The following is a 12730-nucleotide window of genomic DNA, read 5'->3' as shown; positions in this document are numbered from 1 at the left end:
ATATATATATATATATATATATATATATATAGATAGATAGATATAGATATCGTTTAACGTCCGCTTTCCATGCTAGCATGGGATGGACGATTTGACTGAGGATTGGAGAACCAGATGGCTGCACCAGGCTCCAATCTGATCTGGCATAGTTTCTATAGCTGGATGCCCTTCTTAACGTCAACCACTCCGAAAGTGTAGTGGGTACTTTTACGTGCCACCGGCACGAGGGCCAGTCAGGCGGTACTGCCAACAACCACGCTCAAATGGTGTTTCTTACGTGCCACCTGCACAGGAGCCAGTCCAGCGGCACTGGCAATGACCTCGCTCAAATGTTTTTTCATGTACCACCAGCACAAGTGCCAGTAAGGCAACGCTGGTAATGATCACACTCAAATGGTGCTATTTACAGGCCACCAGCACGGAAGCCAGACAGCTGCTCTTGCAATGATCACGCTCGGATGGTACTGTTAGCGCTCCACTGACACGGGTGCCATACGTGTCTCTTACTTGTTTTAGCCATTAGACTGTGGCTATCCTGGGGCACTGACTTGAAGGATGTTAGCCAAACAAATTGACTCCAGTACTTTTTTTATGCTTTTTTAAAGCTTTGTACTTATTCTATCAGTCACTTTCGAAAAACTGCTAAGTTAGGGGATGTCAAGAAGTAACAGTGTACAAACAGACAATAAGACACACAAGACAAGCTTCTTTCAGTTTCTGTCTATCAAATCCACGTACAAGGCTTAGGTCAGCCCAAGACTACAGTGCAAACTTCTCACCACAGCCAAACCTGCCTGTGTGTGTAATGGACTCTCCCATCAAAAGCAATGTACGAGTGTTCAGCATTTTTGCCAAATGACCTACACGATTTGTTTATAATGATCAGATGTTCGTGCTGCACATTAGCTCACTCCCTCCATCAAATAACCGTTTTCTGAACAGGTGCAGTGTGTACCACGCACCAGGCATCAAAGTGATTGTAGAGCAACGTGAATTGAAGTGTTTTGCTCAAGAATACAATGCACCACCTGGTCTAGGAATTGAAACTACGATCTCACAATCATGAGTGCAACACCCTAACCACTAAGCCAGGTGTTCTCACTATATACCGTATCCTGATGAATCATGTACAGTATAACAAAAATGAGAGTTCACAGATGCGAATGTGTGACTAGGTGTGCATTTGCATAAATCATTGACTTGATAAACATCCCTTGAAAACTAGTGGCACAACAAACTATTGTCTTTCAGAAACTATGCCAGCGCTATTAATATATGCATACACTTAAAAGCAACTGTTTTTTGTTTTTTTTTACACCCTCCAATCCACCACCAGATAAATTCAAATACATATGGTTATTTCAAAAGTATCTTTCAAACATAGTATACATTTACATGAACACACTTGTGCTCTTGTTCAACCAGTCATGACCTAACATATACCTGGAATTTGGAAAGTCTGTACTCAAGTACAAACCCATAAACACAATCACAAATGATTACACACTACTCAAGCCAAAAAATATATACAAACCAGTATTATAAGCATGTACAGTATTGAACCATCCCACATCCTGGTTAAGTCCACCAAACAAATAAAGAATGTTTCCAATAGCAGCCAATGCAGATCCTGATGATGGTTTTGGAATTTCTCCATTTGCTTCACAGGTAGTCCATGTCTGTGTCTCTAAACAAATGAGGACAAAGAAAAATATTGCGAATATGTAACGAGAAAACAAAAACAGCTGTTGCCAAAATTAAAATAGGTCTCAGAGAAAAGAATTTGATTTCAGCCTATGTGTAAGAGAGTAAGTTTCAGATATATAAAACCAAGTGAAATCGTGGTCGTGGCCAATGCTGGTGTCATTTAACTGGCACTCATGCTGGTGGTACATAAAAAGTTCCTTTCAAGCCTTGGCCTTACGGAGGGCAAGGTGGCCGATGTCAGTGGCATGTGAAAAGCACTTGCCTCACAGAGGAAATGACAAATAGCCAAGACTTTTGGCATTAGGCCATGCTTAAGAAGAAGACCCATCAAATCAAGTAAAACCATATTCATGGCAGATACTGGTGTCATGCAAATGGCACCTGTGCTGGTGGCACGTAAAAGCACCCATTACACTCTCACAGTGATTGGTGTTAAGAAGGGCATGCAGCTGTAGAAACCATGCCAAATCAGACTAGAACTAGTAAGGGCAGGGGTTGCACCAAGCTCCATTGTCTGCTTTGGCATTATTTCTAAGGCTGGATGCTCTTCCCAATGCCAACCATTTCATAGACAAGTCTTCTTGAGCAGTGCATCAGATATCTCGGCCCTTAGTCATCAATGAGTTTGGCTAAAAGCTTTCCACAACCACCTGAGAAATTCCTGTGTCCTTATTTATTCTTCTTCCACATCTGCCACAATGAAAGACTACTTTCTCTTGACGTTCCTGTGATTCTATCACACTTCTTGTGTCCATAGATTGCATTATGGACATCAAATGGAATTCCTGACAACACTTTTCCTACATATTGCACAAGGTCATCTACCTGCTGGAGAGAGGGTCCCATCTGTTTCTTAACTACAACTTTGGTCTTTGTTAGGTTAACATTAAGGCCTTTTGAATCCAGATTTTGCTTCCAAACCTTGAATTTCTTCAATTCTACAACATATTCCACTACATGCATAAGATCATCATCATATAATAGGGCAGCCAGTCTTAAATTCTTCTGTTTTAGCTGAGAGGACAATGATAAATAGGAGGGGACTAGGTACTAATCCATGGAAAAGTTGTACCTGTACCCTAAATTTATTGCTGTACTCATGGTCAACTCCTAATAGCACCCCTGCACATGGCTTGCATGGCTCTAACAAGTCATTCATCTACTCCTAGGTTCCTCAGAGACCACCAGATCACAGAACAAGGAACTCTGACAAAGGATTACTCCAAGTCAATGGTTTACTTTTAGCTAGATACTTCTGCAGTTAAATTGTTGACAGTTGTGTGCCAGTTAGATACTTAATCATTTCAGGTGATGCTCTCATTTAATTTGGATCCACAATATATTTTCTGACAACATAATGTGAACAAACCATGAATACCAGATGTTAATAGAAAATTAACAAACATGAGACAATTACATCATTATTTCAAGTTGGTTTTCCATGCTGGCATGGGTTAAATAGTTTGACCGGAGCTGGTAAGGCCAGGGGCTGCACCAGGCTCCATTGTCTGTTCTGGCAAGGTTTCTATGGCTGGATGCCCTTAAGGCTAACCACTATAGAATGTACTGGGTGCTTTTAATGTGGCACCAGCAACAATTCTGCTGTGGCAAACAGGTCTTCCTGAATACAGCAAGGCACCATATCTTGATCCTTCATACAGCTGTCTTGATTTCTGGAAAATTTTGGATTTAATTTCATTCAATTGTGCTGGTTGTTAGGGAAGACCTGCATCATGCAAGCTCCCTATAAAGATGTACCATCCGAGTTTGTCACAAAAGTCAAGTTTAACAGATATTTCATCATAGAAATACTATCTTTTGCATAAGTTAAGGATCTCATGTATTGTTGAGTATACCAAATGGTGAGCGTAAAATAGCTTTTGAGCACTAAATGGAAGAATGATTGCTGCGATATATGCCCAGAGAATTTTATTCACAATTCAAATCAATGGACTCAGTCTCTCCAATTAAATTAATGGAATGCATTTAAACAATTATTTAACTATCAAAGCTGTTCAACATTCGTACTTAAAATGAAACTACTTCTAACAAGAAACTTTCACTTTCATGGGGTCTTGGAAACGAAGAAACACCTGAAGTTATCCTTCAGAGATGGTGATCATTCATTTTACCTATTTGTTAGACAATTTTTGTAAGAAAATTTTCATTTAATTTTTCTTTTTCAGCTCAGTGATACATACGGTCGCACACCCATACAAATCCACTGTCTTTCATGTCCACGAACGAGTTCAACAGTGAAACACACTCGCGCGCACATTTTTGTTTCACGAATCACTTACGTTTGTTCTATGCATGCATGCATTTTTGTGTATGTATGTATGAATGTGCATCTAATTATCGGTCTATGAGTGAGCTGAAAAAAATTAAAAAAATAAAAACTTTTACGGAAATTGCCGAGTAAATAGATAAAACTATCTTTAGTTTCAGTTTTGTGATACCATCTCGGAAGGATAACCGTACCTGATGTTCAATAATCATGATCCAGTCATCGAATCAATTAGGTTTTAAGATCACCGGTTTTTAAATTTCAAGTACATAATCGTAGTCTACATTCAAGAACGCATCTCCGTAAACTTTCACTAAAGAATAAGGAAGTTAAATTCGGAGAGAGGTAAGGTAAGTTATGTCCTATTTGCGTGGATAGAATAGAAATCTAAACACCTGACACTCAAAATTAGGCAAACTATACAGCACAAATAATTATTCCTCAGACATGCTATTGATTTGAACTAAAATTTTCAGAAGTAATAGCCTAATATATAATCTATTTCATCTTTACACGCTTGCGAGAAAGGAATCAATATAGAAAACTTCGTGGATGCCAGACCCACGATATAGCAACCAAGTCTCCCTCAATTCACGGATAATTTAGTCCAACATACCCTTAAAAAACCGAAATGGTCAAGGCTCAAAAGCCTTTAATTATTTGTCTGATCAATTAGTGCTGATCGGAGACGGACCACATCAGAGCACTTATCTTCAGCTCTGTCACATCGACAATTTTACAAGTATGAGGAACTTTTTCTAAGAGAGACACTTAGAAAAAAAGTTACCAAATTCACCGAAGTGGAGAAAGATGACAAGGGGCCCACATAAGCAATAGAAAATCCAGACACACCCACTATAATTGGCAAGACAGTTTAAAGCGATTAAATGCAGAGTAGAGGCAGAGATGACAAAGCAGCAGGACCTCAGGTGAACCACATCAGATACAAGGACTTGAGACGAACAAGTCGCACAAGAGAACATGATGTGCGTACATGTAGGAGGCACTAAAATCTTAAAAGAAAATGCATGTAAGATTTCACAAAAGAGGAACATGACGAAATTCGCACGGAAAAAGTTTTTCTTCATTGAAAAAAAAAAGACTATTATTTGATCAGAGTTATCGGAGCGGCTAAAAGCGAAAGAACTTACCCGTATCAAAACACTGTAGAGTATTAGTGGTTGTAATATCTCCATCACCTTTCTGGATTACACCACCATAAACGTACAGTTTGTTGCCCAGACTGCAAAAAGACTGGCCTTCACAAGCATCCAAAGTGTTGGAGGTCTTCACCTTCAATTGGAATATAAAAACATTTAAATGGTTTCTTGCATAAATAAGAAAGCGAGTTAGTAACTAGGGTGTTTTCCTTGATTTTATATTTCAGTTGATTTACTCTATTAATTCTCTTGAGAAAGATATGAAATCATTCACTCGTTCAAGCTTTTCATGGATACCACTAGTGCTCGAAAAATTCGAACGTGTTATCTTTGCACAAGTGCAAGACAGCAATATGCGGAAATGAAGTATGGGGGAAATAAAGGAGGAAACTCGTTAGATACGAAATGGCAAATAGCAAATGACATAAGGATAGATATTTTTAAGGGAAAACAGATGGAGAAGTTCAGTTGATTACTTTTATAAAGATTAATTAATGATTCTAATAAAATCGTTTCAACAGGAGTCAAAAATAGTTTGATTTATATAGGAGAAAGTGTGACGAGGAATTAAAAGGGCGAAATAACGGTTGAAGTCCTGACTGAACATATATTTTGTAAATAAGAAATGGGAAGAATAAAATCAAGTTTCGGAAAACAATTAGTGCTAATAAAATAGGAGTTACTGATAAAACGCGAGAAGCAACACGAGATACAAGACAACTTTCCTTTGGTCTGATTTAGATACTAGGAAGAATAAAATTAATTTTTACGTGCTTTTAATCTGAAAGTCTTTGTAACCTTTGAATTTCAAATTATTTATATATCACTTTTAAGGTTAACAAAGATTTTTTATAGCCAAACTATTTCAATTTGGTAAAAAAACTGTCAAAAGAAAAATAGCACTTAAAAAGTTGCGTTGTAGTGCTTTTATGCTTTAGCACCACCATTTTTTTTTTTTTTTTTTTTTTTTTTTTTTTTTTTTAAATTCCAAACGACATAGTTCAATAAATCTGAGAAAATTACTGATAGTTATTTCGTGAACGTCTCAGGAAAAGCGAAGTAGTTGCTGACGTAAAACGATTTCGGTCGGATACAGAGATAAGAAGAGACATAAACCAAGTCTCGTATTCTATTCATCTATAAATCAGTCTCTGACGTTCCTAACAAAGATAAGAGGAACTTACCTGCTTCCATGTGACACTAAGATCATTCTCTACCGGAGATCCTTCGTTAGAAAGGCTGACGTTGTTACCCATATTAACAGCTGAAAGACAGGCAAAGATGTTGTCGAATGAATCGAGAATAAAGAAAGGGAGTGATAAATAGACAAATTTACAGAAAGCCTGTGGCTAACAAACGACATACAAAGAATCTAATGCTTCACCCAAACACTGACGATTTCCCGCTCTTATATTTATACTGTTTTCGCGGAATTTTTCTCCTCCTCCCTTCTACTAAAGCATGTCGGGGGAAAGTAGATAGAATGTTTTATTTTTTATGAGATATATTTTTTTTCCTCAGATAGATTAAGATAATGATAGACTGTCTTATATAAAATATATATGCAATGCTTTTTGACAATTGTTATGATCTATATCTATACCGAAACCATTTCAGGAATATGTGTAATTGAAAGTGTGTGCGTATAATGTTCAGTTTGGTATATATGTAAATGACCAAAATATTCGGTACTTTCCGCCAATTTCCAGACGTCGTTTAGTTTTTGACACTTCGCGCCCAACTGATTTCTTAAGATGTGAGTCGGAAAACTTTTTATTGGTACCTCCTCTGTCAACAAAATTCCATTTTCTTTTTTATGAATTGTTTTATCAGTGGTACTCGATGTAGATTAAAGTATAAATAACAGCATATAGAATATTGGGTTAAAAAAGCTCTTGAGTAGAAAATAAAAAAGAGAAAAGTATCTGAGTGATGGGCATCGAACCCAACCTATCCATGTTATGTGGGATAACCCGTTATACCATCGGCTCTGTAACTTACTAATGTTTGTTTTAGCTATTTTATTCTTACATAAAAATTGTTCACAGATTTTTTATTTTCTTTTAGAAATTTTGTAAGATAGAAAATAAATTATTTTCAGTAATGGATCTCGAAGTAAAACGAACATTAATAATAGCATTTCGGAATAATGATTTTATTTCCATCCAAATGTACGTCTTTTAGAACATTGTCATTTTAGAAGATGAAGATTTTGCTGGCAAATTCTTAAATCAACAAACATTTAGGATCTTTCTGATTTGGCGGACACCACTTGTTTTCTGAACGAAACACTTTCAAACTTGGGACACTGGTAGAATGTGTCATATAAAGCATATTTTACTCTTAGTGCTGTTGAGAAAAGTTTATATTTTTAAAGTTATTTCGTGTTAAAATTGTCGTATTTCGGTAATAGCACCAATCACTGACGTCTATTGAGGTGAAAACAATTACTGCTGTGGATTGTCAACAAGACGTTGTGGCGGTGTAATGGGATAGACGTCAGTGATTGGTTGAAATTACCGAAATAGACAACTTTTAACATTAAATAACTTCGAATATAAAATTTTTTCTCTGTTTTATAAGACAAAATATACAAGTATACGAGAACTTTCTTGGAGCTAAAACTATTGAAACCGTTTGTTCTAAGAATTTTTTTTTTTTAATGTTGGCATAACTGCACAAGCATGATTCAACCACTTCAACTTTGTTTCTTCATAATTTACTGAAAAATGGGTATTTTTAACGAAATTGTCTTCATATACTTTTCAGATGGTGTAGATTGCGATTATATCAGTATTTAATGTGAAAATGTTTTTTCAACATTGAGAGAAGTTTTGTTTTCCTCATAACTTTAAGAAAAAATGGCATTTCTTAATTGTATTATCTACAGATACCTTTCAGACGGTGTAGATTACGATTTTAAAGTGAAATAAATTGGGTGGGGGTGGAATATTTCATGCATTTCACCTTTGTTTCCTCATATGTTTTGATAAAGCAGAAAACAATTATGGGCATCCCTCACATTACTGCTACCTCAAATTACGGGATTTCACGCTTACGGAAATTGTAAAGTATGACAATCTCGAAGAACGGTCTGTAATTTCGCTCTTGCAGAAATTCGTATTGCATAGTTTTAAATTGCTAAGAATTCAAAGCTACACTTTCTTCATAGCTTAATGGCTACCTGCATTTTAGTTAAGATCAAAGTATACAACGATTTAAAAAAAAACTATCACCACCTTACACACGTACATGCACACGCATACACATATGTATACATAATGTACATAATGTGATGTGTGTGTGTGTGTTTCTATCATCGACACGAGCGAGCCACCCTGTTGGACTCCAGAAGCAAATGGGATGAGATGGTCACCAAAGGAGAGGTAGAAGGGCTCGCAATAAGCTTGCCAAGCACAATAGTAGAGCTGTGGGGCATCCTCCTCTACTGCACATCATCATCATCATCATCGTTTAACGTCCGCTTTCCATGCTAGCATGGGTTGGACGATTTGACTGAGGACTGGTGAAACCAGATGGCTACACCAGGCTCCAATCTGACATGGCAGAGTTTCTACAGCTAGATGCCCTTCCTGACGCCAACCACTCCGAGAGTGTAGTGGGTGCTTTTACGTGCCACCGGCACAAAGGCCAGTCAGGCGGTACTGGCAACGGCCACGCTTGAAATGGTGTATTTTTTGTGCCACCTGCAAAAGAGCTAGTCCAGGGGCACTGGCAACGATCTCACTTGAAAGTCCTTACACATGCTGCAGGCACAAGTTCCAGAAAGGCGACACTGGGCACAGGTGCCATCACGATTTCGCTTGCCCCAATAAGTCTTCACAAGCTGGACATTCCGACTGATGGGATTGAAGGCATTCCTGGGATCTAGTTTGAGGATGACCTTTGGGGGTCACAGAAAGCAAGTTGGTGAAAGCTCTAGTGGTATGAGCAGCAGCCTCATAACCTATTTCGTACTCATCCCTTGCTGAATAGGGGAAAATTCAGTGAACAGGCAGATTGAAACTGAGGACAGACACACTTTCGCTATAAATCGTCACAGAGTATGCCCTACTTGTTATGGGACAGAGGTCACTTTTGGGCTTTGAAAGACAAAACAATTTAGCCCCATAAAACAGAGGGCGAATGTCGGGAAGGATAATTTCGAGCGAGAACATATTAACAAACTGGGTTTGATATCTTCCTGTTAGCCAGTATCATCAGCTGATAGGAAGATACCATCTTTGGGATGCTGTGGTCGCAAGCTATCAATCCCAATGCCAGAACCCGCAGGAAAGAATGCAGTCGCCTTCCTGATGTTGTCGGAGATGAAAACAGGATGTAAGCAACCTTGTGGGTCGGGTCCCCACCTCTCCTTATTCACTCCGATCCCCATTTCCAGAGTTAAAGCTTTTCACTCAGCTCTCGCTTCTTCCTCCTGCTCCCCACCGGAGGGGCCAGAGGATGTTTCTCCTCCAATCAGTTGAGACAATTTGTTGTGCACTGGGCGAGAGAGAATATAGAGGAGGTGAGCAGCCCCTTTAATATCAAATTCGCTGAATCATTAATGGCCTTCTTTAAGTTTAGTAAACGACCATTGTTCGGAGCTGTGTGTATCAGTATGTATGTGTACAGGTCCCTTTTTTTTTCACATTAAATTCCGATATTGTCATATTCTCATATTCTACACTGTCTGAAGCATATTTGTAGAAAGTTTCTTTAAAAGATATCCATTTTTCTGAAAATTATGAGGAAACAAAACCAGTTGGGAGGCACATTTGTGTAAGTACACTCACTATTTTGCCCTTTCCCTTCTAGAATTTGTTAAATGATTATTGTTTTATTTTTTTTTTAATAAGATGTTATTTTCCAGAGATATCAGTATAATTGGAAGAAAAAACAAATTATCAGAGGTGAATTTGATGGTATAGCTGTTTGGTATAGCATAGGTCTGGAGAAGTTCCTTTTCTAAAAAAATATTCCTGTAACAAATTCTAAAAGGTAAAGATTGGATTAGTCCTCAGAATTATATTCTGTAACATAATTGTAATCTACTTCATCAAAACATAGGAGGAATCAAAGTCAAAGAGTTTGAATTATTCAAAACTCCTCCTCCATCCTCTGAAAAGTTTCTGTGAAAACACATTTCAATATAATCATAATCTACACTTTCTCAAACGTATTTATAGTGAATTCCATTTAAAAATATCCATTTTTCAGAACAGTATGAGCAAACAAAGTTGTGAGAGCACAACTATGTACATTATTTACATTATTTACATTTGACAGATATTTGTCCTCATCTTGTTTGTTGTTAACTCAACGTTTCGGCTGATATACCCTCCAGCCTTCATCAGGGTCTTGGGGAAATTTCGAACCTGGGTTTTCATTCTTATGTATATATGCCAAAATCTTACGTAGACGTACACACACATGCAGGCTCGCACACATGTACATATGCGTGTATGTATATATGTATGTATACATATATACATGTATGGTACCACGTAAAAAGCACCTATGCCAATGCCACACGAAAAAGTACCCAGTACACTCTGTAAAATGGTTGGTGTTAGGAAAGGCATCCAGCCATCGACACCAAGTCAAAACAGATAATTGGTACCTGGTGTAGCTCTACAGCTTGACAACTCCTGTCAAACCATTCCACCCATATCAGCATGGAAAATGGACATTAAATGATGATGATTATATACATATTTTTTTTACTTCCTAGTTTCATTTCAAGGGCTGTGACCAATGTACACAAACATGCAGGAAGTAAATAGACACCTTTAATTTTCAAAATTTCTGCTCTAAGTGTCTTAGTATGTTTTCAGAGGTGTAGAATTTACAATGTAATTTTTCTTTTTCTTTGCAGGTGCCATTATATTAAACATTTGCGAAGAGTAACCATGTCACACACAAAAAATTCAACAGAACTGTCAGATTTTCAAAGAGATCATATAGTTGCGCAATCTGAGGCTTATCTTAGCCAGCGAAAAATTGCCGAAAACCTTCAAATTCCTCTTGCTACTGTTAATAGAATTATAGTGCAATCCAAAAGCCAAGGAAAAGAATCAACAGATTCTCGTACTGGCTGACCTGGGCCCTCGGAAAGGAAGCTTCGCTGTTTGAAGAGAATTGTGGAAAACGAACCCCGTTCGAAGGCTTCTGACATTGCAAAACAGCTAGAAGTTAGTCCAAGAACGTGTGTTACATATCTACACAAGCTTGCATAGTATGGATGAGCAGCTAGCAGAAAATCTCTCCTTCAACCAATTAATATCAAGTAAAAGATTTTGAAAATTAAAGGTGTCTAATTACTTCCTGCATGTCTGTGTATATATATATATATATATATATATATAGTTATATTTTTGACTGTGCTGTGGAGTGCTCAGGTAGATAACCTGATACATTAGATATATATATTATATTTAAAAGGAAAATTCAGGTAGGTTCAACAATTTAGAATAATAATATAACATATACTCAGCCATAAAACTGGTGTATATATATATATATATATATATATATATACTCACACATGCACACACCACTGTACTGACAAACTTCCAGATGCCTATTTTTTTCTGACTAATAGATTCTTAGAACACTATAATACTATATATATATATATATATATATATATAACCCCTTCAGTCATGAATAACTATGGGATTACACCTAGATAGTTACCCTCCAAGGCACATGTCCATGTCCAGGCAACATTGTTTATGGATGACCAGCAGTTGCCCATGTATACCAGCCTCCCCTCTCCATGCCACCAATGTTATCCAAGAGAAAGGCAAAAGCCGATTCAGCTTGGCACCAGTGATGTCGTAACTCATTTCTACAGATGAATGAACTGGAGCAACACGAAGTAAAGTCTCTTGCTCAAGGAATCAAACTCACCACCTCATGATTGTGAACCCGACACTCTAACCACTGAGCCATGCTCCTTCACATACATACATACACACACACGCACACACACACACACACACATGCACACACACACATATAAAACGTTGTTATGAAAAAGACATGGTGTCAGATTACATACATCATTTATTGGTACATTTTTTTTCAAGGCTTCATGGGAATACAGACAGAGTTAATCTGATATGAACATCGTATTTTAGAGATGCTGAAGGTCTTCACAGATAATTAATGATTAAACTGATCTTTCACATCACTGCAAAAACATTTGGCTGCATTGATTTCTTCATCCATCTCTGAGGTGGTATAGAGATATGAAAACAGTTATTAGGAAAATTATGGTGGTTTGAGTATGAAGCTGTGAAAACAGCTTTGAGAGAGGAATTCACAAGGGGTCTGTAACAAACGGGGTCCAAGTTTCCTCTGCCTTTCACACTCAAAACAGGTGTTTTAAAGCTGTTGCTGAAAGAACTTTCTGGTACTTATCATGTGAACCATTAGTTTTGATTGGCTGAAATTGGGGTCTGCACACATGATAAACTTGTGATTTACATGTTATCGTAAATGTAAATGATATTCAACTGCCACATATGTGTGTGCTTATATATATATATATATATATATATATATATAT

At 37.3% G+C, this 12730-nt stretch overlaps 1 protein-coding gene across 1 annotated transcript in view; it reads right to left on the bottom strand.

Moving 5' to 3' along the window:
* Positions 1 to 6668, bottom strand: part of LOC106882021 (kelch domain-containing protein 1) — a 34728-nt gene extending 28060 nt beyond the window's left edge. The window contains exons 1-4 of the mRNA XM_014932584.2: positions 6520 to 6668; positions 6339 to 6418; positions 5146 to 5287; positions 1535 to 1687 (exon numbers count right to left, since the gene is read on the bottom strand). Of these exons, the coding sequence (XP_014788070.1) occupies positions 1535 to 1687; positions 5146 to 5287; positions 6339 to 6410 (367 nt within the window). The 5' untranslated portion in view covers positions 6411 to 6418; positions 6520 to 6668. The remainder of the gene's footprint in view (positions 1 to 1534; positions 1688 to 5145; positions 5288 to 6338; positions 6419 to 6519) is intronic.
* Between the last annotated feature and the right edge of the window lie 6062 nt (positions 6669 to 12730).

The sequence above is a fragment of the Octopus bimaculoides genome, chromosome 12 (genome assembly GCF_001194135.2).
Source record: "Octopus bimaculoides isolate UCB-OBI-ISO-001 chromosome 12, ASM119413v2, whole genome shotgun sequence".
NCBI classification, from domain to species: Eukaryota; Metazoa; Mollusca; class Cephalopoda; order Octopoda; family Octopodidae; genus Octopus; species Octopus bimaculoides.
The sequence above is the reverse complement of the archived record's forward strand: the minus strand, read 5'-3'. Positions and strand labels throughout refer to the sequence as shown.